The sequence below is a fragment of the Varroa destructor genome, unplaced genomic scaffold, assembly GCF_002443255.2.
Source record: "Varroa destructor unplaced genomic scaffold, Vdes_3.0 BEIS01000002.1, whole genome shotgun sequence".
Classification (NCBI taxonomy): Eukaryota; Metazoa; Arthropoda; class Arachnida; order Mesostigmata; family Varroidae; genus Varroa; species Varroa destructor.
Genome location: NW_019211455.1, coordinates 2254659 through 2271883, shown reverse-complemented (window position 1 = coordinate 2271883; position 17225 = coordinate 2254659). Strand labels below are relative to the sequence as shown.

At 42.1% G+C, this 17225-nt stretch overlaps 1 protein-coding gene across 7 annotated transcripts in view; it reads right to left on the bottom strand.

The window, feature by feature from the left end:
- Window positions 1-17225, bottom strand: part of LOC111245292 (uncharacterized) — a 69744-nt gene that overhangs the window by 4629 nt on the left and 47890 nt on the right. For all 7 annotated transcript variants that reach the window (XM_022793461.2, XM_086980171.1, XM_086980176.1 and 4 more), the window contains 3 exons: window positions 11850-12088; window positions 10745-11443; window positions 7581-8176 (listed from right to left, as the gene is read on the bottom strand). In XM_022793461.2, coding sequence (XP_022649196.1) covers window positions 7581-8176; window positions 10745-11443; window positions 11850-12088 — 1534 coding nt within the window. The remainder of the gene's footprint in view (window positions 1-7580; window positions 8177-10744; window positions 11444-11849; window positions 12089-17225) is intronic.

Sequence of the window (17225 nt, the reverse complement as noted above, 5' to 3'; positions counted from 1 at the left end):
AGCCTTGAGAAAGAGTTTTTTATAAAGCATATAGTCCAGATGCTTCATTGTTAGCGTTATCTGATTTTGAGTCATCACGTTACTTTTATAAGCCATCCTATAGGCTCTACAAACAGCTTCAGAAAATAGACCATTGGGCCTTGTAGATGTCTCGTTCAAGCAAAAAAAGAGACTATGTCAATTTTATGGTAAACAGCTAAGTAAGCTAACGGTTGTGTAAAGAAGCTTCAAACATCGGTTTATTTAATATTTCGAGTATATGTTTTCACCAGCTTAGGCCAACTATTAGTGGAATAAATTTGTGCCTTTATAGAAAAGAATACACTTTAATTTGGGATCATGAGAGACGTAGTTGGGTTTGCAGAACGCTTATCAGTGTTCTGCCATTATTCAAATCAAATGTATAACTTTTCCAATGGAAATTTTTTTACAATTTACCCAACGATGCTGACAACCATCCAATATGCCGTTCGTACAAAAAATAAAAAGCAAAACAAATGCAGGAATTATATTATATATATAATGATAGGAATTTCTAACTCGGCCGATATACTGGTCAGACTCAGTTTTTTGCGGTTTCGACTCTAATCAACAGCAAAAAAAAAAAAAAAAAAATGAAAACATAGCACAGAACAGATTCAAGACAGAAAGCAGACGAAGTCGCAGAAGGCATCGATGATCGATTTTGACAGCGACAAGTGGGTTTTCGAAACGAAGTATCTTCTTCTATTTCTGCCCCGCTAACTCCACATACAACAGGCCGTTTGGTGCCGATTGTATATATATATCTGTTAGTAGGTTTTGTGGTGTATCAGGGTCTCGTTAATATCAATAAATAATCAATTTAGCGGAGATGAACACCCCGAGAAACAGCCACAACGAGAAGAAAGTGTTTCAAGTTATCGCTTCCGCCACCAACTACTTATTCGGACCTCGATTTCGATAACATATAGATAATTTTCGCTATTTTTTTTGATATACATCTTGATGCTTTTCCTAGACGAGGAAATCTATTTGAAAAGGATTTTTCATTTGCACATTCAATTGCTGTGGCTCGTCTATTCTTTTTCCATTGAGACGAGAAAAGAAAGCTATACGAAAGAGTTGAAAAGAAATATTTTCCGTGAGTTTAGTACTACTATTTGTATTGCGTCATATGTATTTAAATTAGTACGGTAAGAAATAATATAACCAGAACTCTGTAGAGCACTACACAGCAGGGCTGGGTCAAAGAGGTTTCGATAGAACCCGTTGCTTTTGTAGCCGCCTAATGTCGAACGAATGATGTCCTAGCTGCTTCATATTCAAAGTCACATTTCAGAAAAACTGAACCTATGCTTTGTATATAGCCAACGCTTTGGAGTGAGTGACATAAGGCCATGTTTCTATCGATTAATGCACCTTTTAGTTCGATACCGAAAATAGCAAGTAACGAGCTTGCGTCAGGTTTTTGAAAAGCAGGTTATCGGTCGGCGCTGAATATCTGAACGAATATATTGGTAATCGGCGACTTGGTAATCGGCGGCACAGCCTTAAAGCTCACCCCCGTTCTGAGCGACCTGTCACAGCGGGCGCGGAAAAACTGCCGAACTAGCGTCGAATTACTTACAGAGCTATCACGGAATGAATGACCTTATTTTATGTTTATGTCTCATGTCGGATCATTTCAAAACATAGTTTGGACGCATGTAGGTTTTTGGGAAGAGTTGTGCTGATTGACATGAGCTTCGGGAACGTACAGGCCCATCAACATCGACCTCATGAGGGTATTCAAGAAAAACGCGCCCAACGCTTGGTTGAGATGACGGGACGTCTGAATGTCTGGGCCCGGATCTACCTGTAAAACGCAGGTAGAGAGTAAAAAAAGGAAACAATCCGCTTTCGACAGCCTTTTTCGGCCATCTCCAGTGGTTTTTATCATTCAGAAGAAACTATGCAATTCTGTGTGCGGGCATGGTGTTCAACTTTAGGCGAACAAGCTTTTATTTCTTTATCGCCCTACACGTTCACGCTTATATAGATAGCTTTTTCTGCAAATTATTCAGAGAGATTTTTCCGCATGATTGAATTGAATATTTTTTTACTCAGTCTTATGTATAATTAACTAAATTCAAGCGTTGAGCCAACTACTAAAAGTTGACAATTTTATTTTTCTATATATTTGGTGCGTTAGGAATATCCTTTATAGCAGACGAAAATAAATGGCCTTGTTCATGTATTAGTTACAGTAATAAGCATTGGTAGAAAAACATATACCTTTATGCATCATGCGGCACGTTTGCTAAGGCTTAGAAATCACAGGGACCGACTATGGAAGTAGATAGTATTGAGAGAAGTTCACATTGTATCAGCCAGTGTTGAAATAGACCTGCCTGGGCAACTAGACCGACGTCTAACAGTCTTATCTTGATAGTGCGATATCCACTGCTCTCTCATTTCCTGTAGTCAGTCATTCCCATGTGTTAATTTCAAATGGTGCCGAAACCTGTCTACGTTACGGATATTGCTTCTGTTCGTATCTTTCCTGAGATAATTTCTATTTCTATACACACGCATAGCTGCAACGATTAGGAGGGAGCTATATAGGCTAAGTTGAATAGCCGTAGAAATAATCATCCGACAAAGATTGATGCTAATGTTCAAGTAACAACTTTTGTTTTTTCAACGATGGGCGCAGTGACCGGTGAGTTATGCCGCTTCTGTCGGCGCTGTCATGGTATCTGGCGCTGCCGCTTTGTCCAAATGCTTCTCTGTCTGGAGCCCGATCTGCTGCGATTCGACTTCTACGACGATTCTGGGCCATAACCGGGGTCAATTCTTGCCCGGACGATGCAACCAGGAGTTGATTCCGCTATATGTTGGGCTGGGCTACGTGGCGTTCTTATGTCTTGTATCCGACCGCTTTGCCTATCTATCTGCCTCATGCGAAAGCTCTCGCCTGTCTCGTCCTTTTTCTCTGGCCGGCGAAGACTCGTGATTAATTTTCAAAGAAGTATAAAAGAAAACGGTAAAAAGACAGAACAGGGCTAGACACTACAAAGCACCAGAATCATTATACGCAAACGACCATTACGACTGGCAAAATCGCTGCGACTCCGTCGTATTCTATCTGGGCCAATGAATGATCTGGATGCTTATCTTAAACAGACCTGCTACCGCTAGCGTAACAACGGGACACTTAGAATTTACCAAGCGGATATGGTACCAGCGACTGAAAAGAGATGAGCAAATTATGGGATTTCCTTGTACCCACGTCAAACAGCTAATGCAACGCCACCACAGGCTACTTCAGACGGACCGCACACAAGATCCGAGAAAGTAAAAGTGACTAATCACTACAGGTCTGAGGTATCGACCGTATGACGAATGGCCGAATCAGGTGGACGGATATGGTTTGAATGAGCCAACTTCGACGTTAACGAAAACACGAATACAGGAGAATAGCCAAGCGTTTCGTACTTCTCGATCTAAACCAATAGTGTTGTCGTAATAATGGACCTGTACTGCCAGAGACAAGGGTTTGGCGCTCAAACGAAAAGCTACAGACAGAAGCTGTCGCCATGGCCGTTAAGCTTGTTCGTTTTTATCGTGTGGTTTTTCTTTACTTTCCCTTCGTCGTTTTCTGGCCACTTTGTGTGTTTGTGTTTCTAGTTATGTGTCTATGAGCTATGCGGTAACGTTCGGTTTGTCTGCTTCTTATTCATCTGCATGTCTGTAATCTGTCGCGGAACCCGAAAGTGGACACCTTACGCCTATTTCGACCTCCGGCGGTCTATACCCTGCGTTACGATGTCGTTTTCATCACAGCGGTATAACAGAGCGATCAAAATAAGCAGCGAGACCGATAAACGATGGAACAGGTGGTGACGGGTCGACCGATAAAGTTATGATAGCGGAAGCGTCAGTTCGACTGCAGTGGTACGGCCGCAGCCGTCGGCAGCTGCCGGCAAAATGCATTTCGCCGGCTCACTTTAAATAAATACACAGTCATGATCAACGCCATTGTGGCCGTCGGAGTCAATCACCGTAAAGACCGAAAAGTCAATCGTATCTAAACTTCGTCATAGCGGAATGAAGCTATTTGTTTTTTTCGTCGTGACAACAAATCAATTGGTTGTTGTATGCTGATTGTAGGTATAATGGTGACGCTAATAATTATCAAAAGCTACTTATTAAGTATAACGAGAGCAGCTAATTAGGACCGTAAAGCTGCGTTAGTGGAGCACTGATTTTCAAATAATTATATACATTTCATAGATAGATGCGTGAGGGAAGTTTCAAGCAATGCCTACACATTTAAATGGATTTTCTAGTAAGAACGGAAACTGTTTACGCTATCGTCAATGAACGGCCATCACAAAAGCGAGAAAATCCATTATGGAAGGGGGATCGCCGCGTGCCCTTGAACGGACACCAAATAAAACTAATAAAAGAGCCAAACTAGAACTAGTTCACACCTACTGTAGAGGTAAATAAATCGAGTCCAGCTGGAAACAGCTCTAAATACATCAAGCTACGTTCGTAAACAATAAGCACTTGTCAATAAGAAGCTATCAATCGAAATTGGCTTAGTATTTGTCAAGCGTTTTATCTGCGGCAAACATTTATCAAGTAAGAAGCTTTTAATTGCTCGAGTACAAAAGTGGCATATCGCGGTTTCTGAATCACGGACGCCTTTCAGCTAGCAAGCTATAGGGCTGCGCCTCAGAATGGTCAACAGGCCTTGCTCACTGTTTCATGTCAATTTTCAAAAACTACGCGTAGTGAATAATTAATAAGAAAAATAATTTTGAAAAGAAAAAAACAGGGCCAGAGGCTCGCCAACTTACTTCTCAGTCAAGTCGGAAGCTAAGAAAAACAAAGGAGTCTTTAGCAGGTAGGTAAAATCGATAGCAACCAATAGAGCGCTTAGTAAGTTCGTGGTTGTCTTCGTTCAAGCTTCCAATCAGTGTTTCACTACCAGTCACTGCCCGAATTGCCAATACTTTTACATTTAGCTGGACATGTTATATATATATACATATAGACTCGATGTACGACGTTCGGCATCGATCCCAGAACACGCTTCCACATGCCACTACAGGATATGGACTTCGTAAGCAGCCTTGCACTGACAAACCCTAACGATAACACACAAGATAGCCATTATAACCATCAGCAACAATACTATCATTAGCATTCTACTATACCTGTAAATGTTAGTTCGGCCAGCACTATGGCTACACAATGACGGCTGTCTCCGCCCCACCACAATCGATCTCCGTTCAGGTCAGAACAATCAGCTTCATATGCCCGGGACAATAGCCCCTTTATCCTGAATATTGGTCAGAGTGCTAAAATAGGCCGAAGTCCCACCTCGCCGATGTTCTGCTTAAATGCGCGTACATCTACGGCGTTTAACCGTTATTGTTGTTACTGGATCTATAATCAGATTACAATTAATTGACAACATCGGCCCCCACCGGTGCGGCTACAAAACGGTTAGCCCTCTCTGTAGCAATTAAATTGTATGCTTTTACGCTGTTCCATATATAAGTTGACCGCATAGCGTTATATGTGGCTCGTTGATACAATGTACGTATACGTATATGAGCACTGTATGTGTTTACGCAATTGTGTTCCAATTGAAATAGCTTCAAGAGGTGTTTTCCCGGATGGTATCGGTGTTAGCTTGACGTGAGTTTGGTCGAGACAGTCGACGACTGATTCGTGCTGCGAGACTGGTGACCATTTGAGTTTTGCGTGTATGTGTGGCTCTAACCTTGCTACGCTAGGAGCAGTCGCCGTAACGTACTTCGGCGGACGAACGAGCTTCGATTGAACTTGTTGTTTTTGTTGCCGTATGCTGTTTAGGGTGCACTGGCGTTCGCTTGATTCATAATACATAGCCAGATGGGTCTATTGAGCGATTACATATGTACGCGGTCCATCAAGTGACTAAAGAGACGGCATGCACTCGCAAAAACAACCATTTTTTACCCTTCAGTGGTATCACTATTGACTATGCACAGCAGACTCGCTGTTTTCCAGAGGTATACGCAGACCTAGACGTAGTTTGTCGAACTCACGTATAATCGGGTTCCACTCAGTCAACGTAATACATGTTGTTTGATAGACGAGCTACGCAGGCAGAGTCCTCAGTTTATCATATACATAATTAGCAAAGACTCGACTCTACCTACGGCTTTTCGTGTTTCTTTGCGAATTAAAGCAAGAGTATGTGCTTAAGGTTTTCAAATTATGCCTTCATTTAGATGATCACAAATTTCTAATCGAAGTTGTACAATGGAGAGTAGTAAGCCGGCGGTGTTGAGTTCCTCAGTCAAAGACTTCAACAATAACATTGACCGAATATCATTGACTAATAGGATTGGATTGTCCGGAGTTGCTTGGCGGGCCGAAAAATCAAAACAATTTTCAAACTACGTCTCGTTTATCTAAAAACTTCGTACGTATTTACATTAAGTTGTCGGAAACTGCAACTATAAGCTGATAAAATGCCCTAACAAAATATCGAGTCTAGAGACAAGGATATCGCTTGGGGCAAAAAACAAGTGCTCAATAACGAAATATATTTTTTCTCGAAATTAAGGCGCTGGTCGGGTTCACTGGGAATCAGATAGAACCTTGGCATGGGAGGCCTTTACCAAACCAGTGGCTTGGTGCAATTATTTGAAATCAAATTTCGGACTTGAAGTCCACAGATGATGATGGTGGTGATGATGGCGGCGGCACAGGACCTCAAACGGGCTGCTGTAACGGAAGCTTTTGAACGGAACAGAGTATCGAAAATACGCTTTCTGACGGCTTAATAGGGGATTCCTCGTCCAAGCTAATACTATAGGTCCAGGACAACTGAGAAGAGGCATGATCGTCATTAAAGTCAATTGACTCAACGGTTATCAGAAAAAATTCGCATGGAGTATACCGTCGCCAAAGACGGAAGCCTGCACTTCCTAGCAGCAAAAGAAAGGAGATCCAAATCAAATGGTGATGTTGAGCAGAACAGAAAGCAACTTCAATGGCTACTTCAATGGAACTAATGCCTATGCTCACAAGAATATCAGGGGCATTTGTTATTTTCAAATAGATAATTACCGAACAAAAAGTCAGTATTGCCAGCTATCTCGAATTTCTGAAAAGCTTCATTGATGTGTAGGCGCGGCGGCTGATACCACACAGTGTGGTTAGTCGACGACGATGTACGACCTTATCGCCATACTTATATCACGACCTGAATTGGAGAAAAGATAATTCTATGATGGCTTTAGCCTCCAAATGTTCTAGATTTAGGTTCGTGTACTTTCGCTTTCATGCTCTACAAGTGGCATAACATAACCCACCGTATATTTTCAAATAAGCCAGCGATAACGAAAGCAGATGTGGTAATCTCAAACATACAGCTGTTGAAAAGCTATTTAAGTGCCAACTTAAATTTAGTAGGCAGTAAAAAACGACCAAAATATTGCTGCTTTATCGAATATGATTTGAAGCTCATTTACGTTCTTCGACTCGCTTGATAGCTCCGGAAAATGAATATAGTCATTATTATCACTTTCCCTAATTGTTGTATACGTTACCGTTGTGCGTCACTGCCTCCCGAAGTCGCATCGAGCTCCGAAGCGAAATCGCTTCCAGTTGAGCTGTCAAACGACGAGTAATTCGACGGAAGCGAATCCGTCGAATTCATTTCATGGACTGCGCGTCCGGCTAGCCAACGACGTCTTTGTGACATTTGGAAGTGTTCCTCGTAGCTGGGCGGCGGCGGTCGCGGAGCTTCAGGGCCGGGCATCGAAGCACATGAAGGGCCCATTGCAGCGGAGGTACTCGCGCTTCCTCCAGGTGTTGGTGGCGGTGGTGGGCGCGATACAGACGAGGCGAAGGATGATAGGCTGGGATGTACAGGAAGCGGTGGGGGTAACGGAGGCGGAGGGGGTAACGGAGGCGCCGGCATTGTCGACGACGAGTGATTTGCCAACTGTGGCGGTAAAGCCAAGGGGGGCAGAACCGATGACGTATTGGCGATGGCCGTTGATGTAACTGGCGCAGAAAGCCCCGTTGACTGTGCAAGGGTGGAGGCCGATGCTGTGGCAGCGTCGGCGCCTGTGTTCGGGGACGTGGTGGAAGCAGACGGCTGGCTGAACGGATCGTCATCATCGTCCATATCAAAACTTATCTGTCGGCCATGCCAGGGTAAGACGGGAAGACAGGCAGGTGAAAACGGGATGAACGTAATGTTAAATGAAAGCAGCGCTGCTCTTAATGGATGGTACTAGCACACTCGAACACGACAACAAGTAACAAAGGGACAAAGCAAGAAAAATAAAAATTGATTTCAACGTTGTATTGAACTTCCTAATGAATTATACGCAATCAACTGTTTCTTTGTAGCGTGGCTAGAATCAAAGTCAGGACTTTCAAGTATATTTGTGACGAACGCAGCCATGTTTGCTACTCGAGTCTTGTTGATGTCAGCCATGTTAAATCATCGTATCGCATGGTAGATAAATGCAATCTGCGAATTAAATGTTGTCTTATAAAATAGAACGTAACATATCTAAAGTTAGACTAAGCGATCAAGGCTTAATAAAAATGTATGGGCATTGTTGCCATGTGTATAAGCTTTGCGGAAGAGTTGGATGGAATGAAATGCTGGGAGGCAAGATGCTCTGTTGTGATGCACAAAGAGTGTAGCCAACGCTCTCCGTGCAAATGTCCTTGAGCCAAGTCGTCTCCTGCATGGGGGCCGATCTCACTCTAATAGACCGCCATCCTCAGTGTACCGTTAAATGCAGAGATTACGTTGTTTATAAACCTTAACTTTTTAGATTCTTTCCACGAACATGGTTTTTCCTTTTCATTGCAGTATCAAAACACAGGTATTCTTAAGAACTTCTTGCCCTTATGCTTCCGCACCGTTTAGTTACTTCAGTACTTCAGAAACAGCATGGGTTATTTTCGTCGTGTTTAGGACTGCTCAGTACTGGTAAGCGACGTTGAAGAATGGCGTCTTAAAATACATAATGTAATGAAAAGATGTGCTCATTATTGTCAACCGCATAAAGTCGATAAGGGCTAAGTGAAGGCACCTTTGAAGAATGAAGGCCAACAGAGAGTTCGTAAATTGCGCATAAAGTAAAAACAAATTGCAGTCATCAATATTTATCCATAAGCACCTTAAGTCCATATGATTTACTCAAAAATTAGCCGTTCAAGTGGTCAGTCGAAGTAGAAAGGAACACGGCTTTGTCATTGCCTCTTAGCACTTCGCCCGGGGCTGTGTCAAGAATGACAGATTTGCTTATAGAAATGACATCGATGGCAAGAAGTGGTGTTTCCACGTAAATCCAGAGCAGCTAGTACCCGAAGGTGCGCCTAAATCCGGACTTAAGCTAAATCCTAATCCCAAGTAATCGATAGTCTTAATTTAATGGGACCGGGAACTGCTCGACGAGAACAAAACGGCCGGCAATAACATGTATTTTGTCCAGTTACATCAAAGAAATGAGGCTAGACAACAGAAAAAAAAACACCGATAAACAAAGTAAAGTCATTCTTCTTCACGACAATACCAGGCCGCTCGTTTCGGAAATTGTGAAAACCAGTCTACAAGAGCTTGACTGGGATTTTCTTTCGTACCTACCATATTTTCCATACTTTGCTCCGTTGACCACTTTTTCCAATAATTGGCAAACAGAATCAGTAATCAAATATTTGCCTTAAAATCTAATTGGACGAGTACTTGATAGCCAAACCCAAAAATTTCTAGCAAAAAAAAAATAGGTACATCAGGTGTAGGAATGCTGCGATTGTGGACAGTGCAGTAGACCAGAACTAACGAAACTGTAGCAGACGACATCTGAATTATACCATAAAATGATGCCCACTGATGATGTGACTGCCAGCGATTAACGTAAAAAATTAATTTTGCAGCACAAGTTACAGTTCGATGCAAAAATAAAATAATAAAAGAGATAAACTAGCATATCTTCGTCGTTATTTTTATCCTCATTGAGATTATTAAATTTTTTCAGCTCATACATGTGGCCTAAGGGAATGAATACGGTTCTTCTTTTGCATACGCAAAGTTTTAGCAATAACAGTCATGCACTTCAAGGGGGATCGGCTTTCTCCGCATCTCTCAGCTTTTCCTTATTTAACTTTGCGGAAGCCTTTCATTTCATTCATCTTCAAACTCGAAATATTTTCCGACGATTTTTGAAATCCTTCACCAAATACGAGGTTCGTACGGCCAATTGTCTCCGCCGTCGTAGCTTCAAATTGAAAATCATACTCGTGAACGATTTGAACTTTTAGATTTTTCATAGTTTTACTGTAACTCAAGTGTATCTCTCAAATGAAAAGTAAGGCGTCGCAAAATGTCGAACCCCTATAAAGCGGTTCCATTTAGAATATCACTATGCGCTTAAAAGTGTTGCTAACTGCGAGATATGTCGATCGAGAATCAATGAACGTTTATTGGTATCAACACTTATATGCATGTTGCATTAAACGTATAGGCTAGTGTTGAGCTACCATCAAAATGGAGTTAATGAAACGCTCACAATCGTGTCATGTTAAAAACTTTGTCGAGAAATCGCTGACTCAGTATCAAGCACTGTCTTGAATGGCTTGTCCCAGCACAAGACAAGGTGGATGTACGCCCGGTTTTGACCTCAGAGCTCTGCGGAGGTCATTACGCTAAGTTGACAAACATGCCGTCAAGCAAACACGGAATATCTACCTGAGATCGAAGTATACGCTCCATACTGGAGCACTGTTGAATAGGTGGCATAAGCGCATTTCGTGCAGGTGCTGACGACGCTGCTGCTGTCGGCGGTTCTGCAGGCGTTGTAAATTGGTGGTCTGTATACGCATTCTCACGAATCTCACCCAACGGCTGTTGTTCAATGACGGCTAAGTTTGCATCTACTAGCTGATCGCCATGATAGGACGCCTGCTCGAGTTCCTGAATGGCCTGCAAGGCTAAATCCGGAGAGACCATGCCACTCGTGGCCGTGAAGCTAAACCGCCTTGGACTTTGTTCCGAGTTCGGCGAATTCTGTAAAGAGTTCCTCGCAGATAAATGGCCATATGAACCTGAGCCCGACAGCAGAGAACTACGAGAACTGTTCAAGTATGCAGCGAGAGATGTCGGAGAAGTGCGGATAATAGTGTTAATGTCAAGGGAACTTGGAGATTCGCTAGGAGACTGCGATAAGGATCTCTTATTGCGAGCAGATCCGCGTCCAAACGACGATCTAGTTGAACCACTTCGCGGGCTGGTGAACGTCGATGATGTTGGAGACGAAGCTGTAGAACTATTTGTTTGCAGCTGTTGGATCACTGCGCTGACATAACTGTAAGTAGAATCATTACAGGGCGTGATCGGCTCCTCGTCAACGTCTTGAGTCCAACTACGACTCGTTAACTGGGCTAACGCCTGCAGACACGTAATAATGTTATACCTTTAAGTAGTAGAAATATATACTCCTGATACGAATGACTCGGGTGGCCAAACTTTTCATTGAGACAGAGCAAGAAGGATCCCTGCTTTAAAGATCTCTTAGGGTGCCTGTACACTACAAAATTTGTGTGGATAAAATAAGAAAAAAATGCTTGATACATCTTACCAATATCAATCTATATTGAAATTAGTATTTCTTGGACAGTACGTACATCCAATAGTACAGTCACCATTAGTGTATATCTGTATATCTAATCAGATAATCCATGAATGATATACGGGAACGATGGAAAAAGAACGGATCCTTGCCAAGTAGGTTAAAATGCCGATATTTCTTTTTGCAAATTCGTTTCTATGGGGTTACAATTTTATTGTTTCATACCTGATTAATTTCATCCGTACTCGGTATGTATTCGGCACTGTGTGACGACGAAGGCCTAGGATGAAAGTCACTATTGCGATCCGAGATGTGATCGGGGAGAAACATCGATCCGGAGGAACTCGACGCCGCTGAGCTACTTCCGGCCGACGTGTCGGGGCTGTGTTCATGGTGGGGCATTCGCGATGCTAATGAATACATCCTCGACTGTTCTGGACTACATGCCGTTGCAAACTCACCTTCTGTAATCAATTAAATTTGAATTGAATTTCAAAATGAACACAGTGTAACAGGGTGTAAGCTGGAAGAAATGATTCAACCCATAATGAACTCGTTACCAGACTGGTCCTTCTAACTATTAAAACTCTAAAAGCAGCTAAGTTTAACTTGCATTTAATGCATTTTCCATAGCTCATAGCTGTCACTATGCGCATTACGGATGTTGACGATATTTCTGGGGTTACTGTTGGTGATTTTTCGGTATTTTCTACAATGTGAAGTAACAGTCTCGTTTTCCGGAAAAGAGGTTTTGAGTTTATCTTTAAAGGCTTAGCACTGCATAGGGCCCGCACATATTAAACAGGTGTCATAGCCGGTATGGTCTTTTTTAGTAGTGGCAGAAGATCATGCCTTTGCAAAAAATATACAATCATACAGCATAGCAACTTTTGAAATATTGTCCCAGAAACGAAGAATCGGTTAAACATGCATTAACAAGTAAGTAGTCAGGACACCACGTCAAGGAGAGCTGTGCCATATCTTGTATATTTTCGATTACCTACAATCGCCTATATAACGACTACATCTTCTTTCCAAAATAGGCTCTTAGTGTCCCTGTTTGTTGCTGTTATTTCCTATATAAACTTGTTTTGCAAGAACCCAAAGCTAGTACTAGAGTAACTTGTTGTTCCAAGTTCTACGGCTACCAGATTCTACGGCTATACCTTCACATAGTTTGGTACAGATAGAGAACGACATAAAAAACTGGATTTCTATCAAATGTTTGTAAGGCGGCGCAACGTGTTTTTCAGTTATAGGCAAAAGACGGCGATATCTACTCTAGGCATTACACGCTACGTTCACTGACGTCGACGTCCGATCAATTCAACGGTACATCTTCTTGCAAGACAAATCTCTTACGCGAATTCAATCTGTCTATCTAATAAATAGTGGTCTATCGCAAACGTGGTTCAACAGCTTACGGCGTCGTATAGCCTCACCGAATGTCGATCGAACCAAATCGATCATGTGTGGAGACCTATCAATCCGTCCATATATTTATGGGCTGATTTTACAATTTGCCGATTCGCTACCCGTTGGGTCGAATGGATGCATAAGCAGGCGTGAAGACTGATGATCTTCCTATACACACGCGCATATTTATACATACATACACGCTCCTCGCCATTACTAAGGTGACTATGACCACGTCCATTTTTTTTTGTTTGGTCTTCTAATTACTCAGCTCAGCGGTCTTGGCACCTGGGCCGCTGTTACCACGGGAAAAATTAAGCTTTTCAGACAATGGACAAAAAACAGACGGAAAGAACCCATCTGTATTCTTTCCTAGGGTGTAATTCATTGGAGGACGATCCAGTAGCATGAAAATCTGGTAGTACGGGGTGTGATGTCCCACGTTATGGTTCCACAGAGCCGCACTGTAAAATCTGCGTTGTCGTTTAGCCATGCCTATTGATTTTAGCACGGACGAGCCATGTCTAGTGCTACGAACGGCAGGATCGATGCTGCCAATGCTGATATGTATGTCGAAGTCGCTAGCGACGAAAACGATACCTTGTTGCGTACAATGTTCTTCGTTTGTATTCATGCGTTTTTAACATGTTCGCGAACGTAGGAAACGCGCCGAATGGCCCCGACCCGGCAAACGTCGATGCATCGCACGTATTTATCGATATTGCTGTTCCTGCTGTTTTAGGTATTTTTGTGTTAGCATCGCTGCTAACATCTAACATTCATATACGTGCATTCTATTGTCTGATCCTGTACATGCAAATTATGCCGGCACAGCGAGGGCGAGTGTGTGTTCGTTGCAGTAACGTTTGGCGTCATTCTCGTCGCCGCTTTCATTGACGTTGACGTTACGCGAACGGTTAGTTCCGCGTGTTCGTCGTAGTCTTCGCCGACGTGTGTCGGCGTTGTTTGTGTCTTAGGGACGCGTTTGCCTACACTTCGTTTCGCGCTGGGCGCCAGCCGTGTGACCAAACGTGCCTAACGGCAATACCGGACGTAAAACTTGAGACATAGAAGTCTTTCTCAAACGTTCGAATTCAACATTGAACTTTATTCGAATCAATCAGATTGAGTTATTTTGGGCAATAATATGCAACTGGATATATTCTGGATCATACTAGCAAAATCGACTGTGGTTGACAAGGCGTAACGTCTCACCGTCAGAATAGACACGACAATGTCAACAAACGGAGATTGTTGCTACTGTTTCTATCACAAATCGTGCCGCCATATTGACCTCCAAGTGGACGTCGTCTGTTTTTGACCGAAACCGAATTATACCAGTAGCTTCATGGCTCGCACTCGGCTGTTTTTCTCGGAGGCTACTAGAAGCCGCCTCGGCGGAGGAAACGATATGTTCGATGGGTGTCGTACGTATTATCGTAGCTGTTGTTGCTAGTACATGGCACCCTCGAAGTAGCAGTATCCAATTGTCAATTTCGGACGACGCCAATATAATCGGACGCGCAACGGCGGTTGCGCTGGTGGTAATAGAATCCATAGCGGCACCTATATATACTGCTAGAAGTTGCCAACAAATTACCTTACAAGTCCGCTTAGCTAACGAAGGCGCTCAATACTGTCGACCATAATAATGGCCATAACCGCATATTGCCAGAAAATGATTATGTGGTTGACTGATTGTTCTTGTTAAAGTACGTTTGCTGTTATATATTTAATGTATAATTTTCTGTTTTATTTTTCAACAAACAATGAAGTCAGTATTGTTTCTGTTGCTGCAGTAAAGTGAAGAAGGCATAATGTAGGCATATTTAGTAGATAAGTATTGTCCTGCGTTAGCCTTTGTCAACTCGACGCTAGTCATTTACAGTAATAATTCCGCCAGATCCTCTTTCTAATTTGCCAAGATTTTCAAGGTTGACGGGGAATAATTTCAAAATAATTTTAGTTTCGATAAAACACGCCCATTTGACATATACCCGAGGTATAACTTAGCGTGCACTATTTCGATCGCGCAAAACCCCCTAAGTACCACATTACCGATAACCTAATTCTCTTTGTTGTTTCTCTGATAAACCGGAACAAATTGTATTGCAGAGGTAGTTCACGATTTCAACCGTAGACATTGGGTTTCACGATTCAACTGTAGAAGGGCATTTGAAACGACTAATTTCTAAGCTCTAAGTTCAAGACCCGATCAAGCAAACCGTTGTTTTTCCTACTCGCCAAATACTTGCGCTGCAAGTTAGGCTTTTAACATAATTTATATTATTATTAGAGACAAAGACTGTGTTTTATCAAAGGAAGACAATTAATACCAGCGTCGATTTTGTTGATGCCCATTTAATTGACAACTGCATATTCCTGCCACTCGTATTTGTGAGTCATTGAAAAAACGTCGGATCAGCTACCCAAGGAAAAGAGCATTTGAGGAAGTTGCACAGGGAAAATCAACAACTTTTTTAGGGGAACATACAGCCCTCGAACTACAATACATCTTTGATGTCAAGTAGACACTACGTGTGTATCACTGTTAATATTGATTCTAATCTCACTAATAATGAAATTTATTTATTATATTAATAATTGCATTACTTATAGGGCAGGCATAAGATTATAGACAAAAAAAAACCGTGTATCCATAAAACATCGTTCAGCATTATAATTAATCCTATGATTACTCTTTTTTCCTCGTGCAAAGATGCAATTGAAGGGCTTTTCATGACAAAGGGTGGTATGCTTAGCTGCTACTGGATATGTCTTCGGGTTGTATTGCAGCTCGTTTAGGGGCCCAAGTAACAGTGACCCTCAAATAAAGGCCATCAGAGAGCGACCTGCCCTTTGCAATACTGCCGTGAAACTGAGCAACCTGCGCTATCTGTATGACTTGCTTACCCGACTCTCGTCTCGACCCCAATGGGCAGCGAAGAACCATCAGTGTTCTTCTCCTTTGAATATGAAGTGTACCTCCTTCCATCACGCGTGTAGCAGCAGCAAAAGCAGTAAAAAAAAAAGCTGACAAGGACGCTCAGCTTACGGCCTACTGAGTGATACAATGCTTTACTGGCAGACTGGGCTTTTGGGGTAGACACGAGCATGGAAACTGGCCCAGTGATAGTCTCTCGTCTAATAGAATCGGCCAACGAATCTAATACTTCTTAACTGGCCTTTCCTATGCACGCGCAGAAGTCTACGCAGAGACAGTCAAGATACAACTCACTGACAGACCAGCTCTTCCGCAATACTAAGAAGAAGCTCGCTTTCCGATAATGATTAGTGAAAGGATATGAAGAAAAGGGAACTTTGTTTGCAAGTGTTGAACAGTTATAATGTGGCCCGCAACAGCAGCAGAATCGGTATAATAAGCTTCGGCACAGCAATGATGGCTTCAAAATTGCCCGATATATGCCAAAAAAGCAGTAAACACGGATTCGAAATATTTTTATAATGGTATTGTTTATACTTAGAGGGATACTGAGAATAATAAGCCGCCAATCGTGTTGTTTTCCCTTGCTTGTTTGTAAAGCAGAAATCACCATCACAGCAGAAAGTAATGAATATCCATACATATACAGGGCAAATCGTATTCCGAGGTGGTAATGTAAGTATAATGTAGTCATGCTATATATCATACGTAAATCATATGCGGTAAAATACATATGAATAGTATTGTATTCGAGGTCTATATATATACATGTATATATGTCATAGGGTTTTGATCGATTAACGCTAAAAGGCCATGGAATAGTCAGGGGGATCAGTGCAGGCATAATCATAGAACTATGCGCTAAAATCTTTCTTCAAAAGATAAAATCAGTCAAACATAGCCTGTCTATTAATTACTTCAGATAACAGCGCATACGCCGTAAACCATTGACAAGCTGAAGTTTTATCTAGTCAAATCCATGTTATTGGTCTCTACCCGTATCCCGTGTCGAAAAGTAAACAGACGCATTTTCTTCCTACAGGCTACATAGTTCGTTAATGGCAGAAGCTATAACCGAAATTGCCTGAAACGCCACTTCTTCTAACATTTTTTTTTCTCTTAATAAATTCATTCAGTCTATTGAAATATTTATTCTGTCTGACGTCATGGTATTGCTGATTCTGTGCTAAAAATAGAGGTTCACGCACCCGAAAACAGGACGTTACCATTAAGATGCTCCT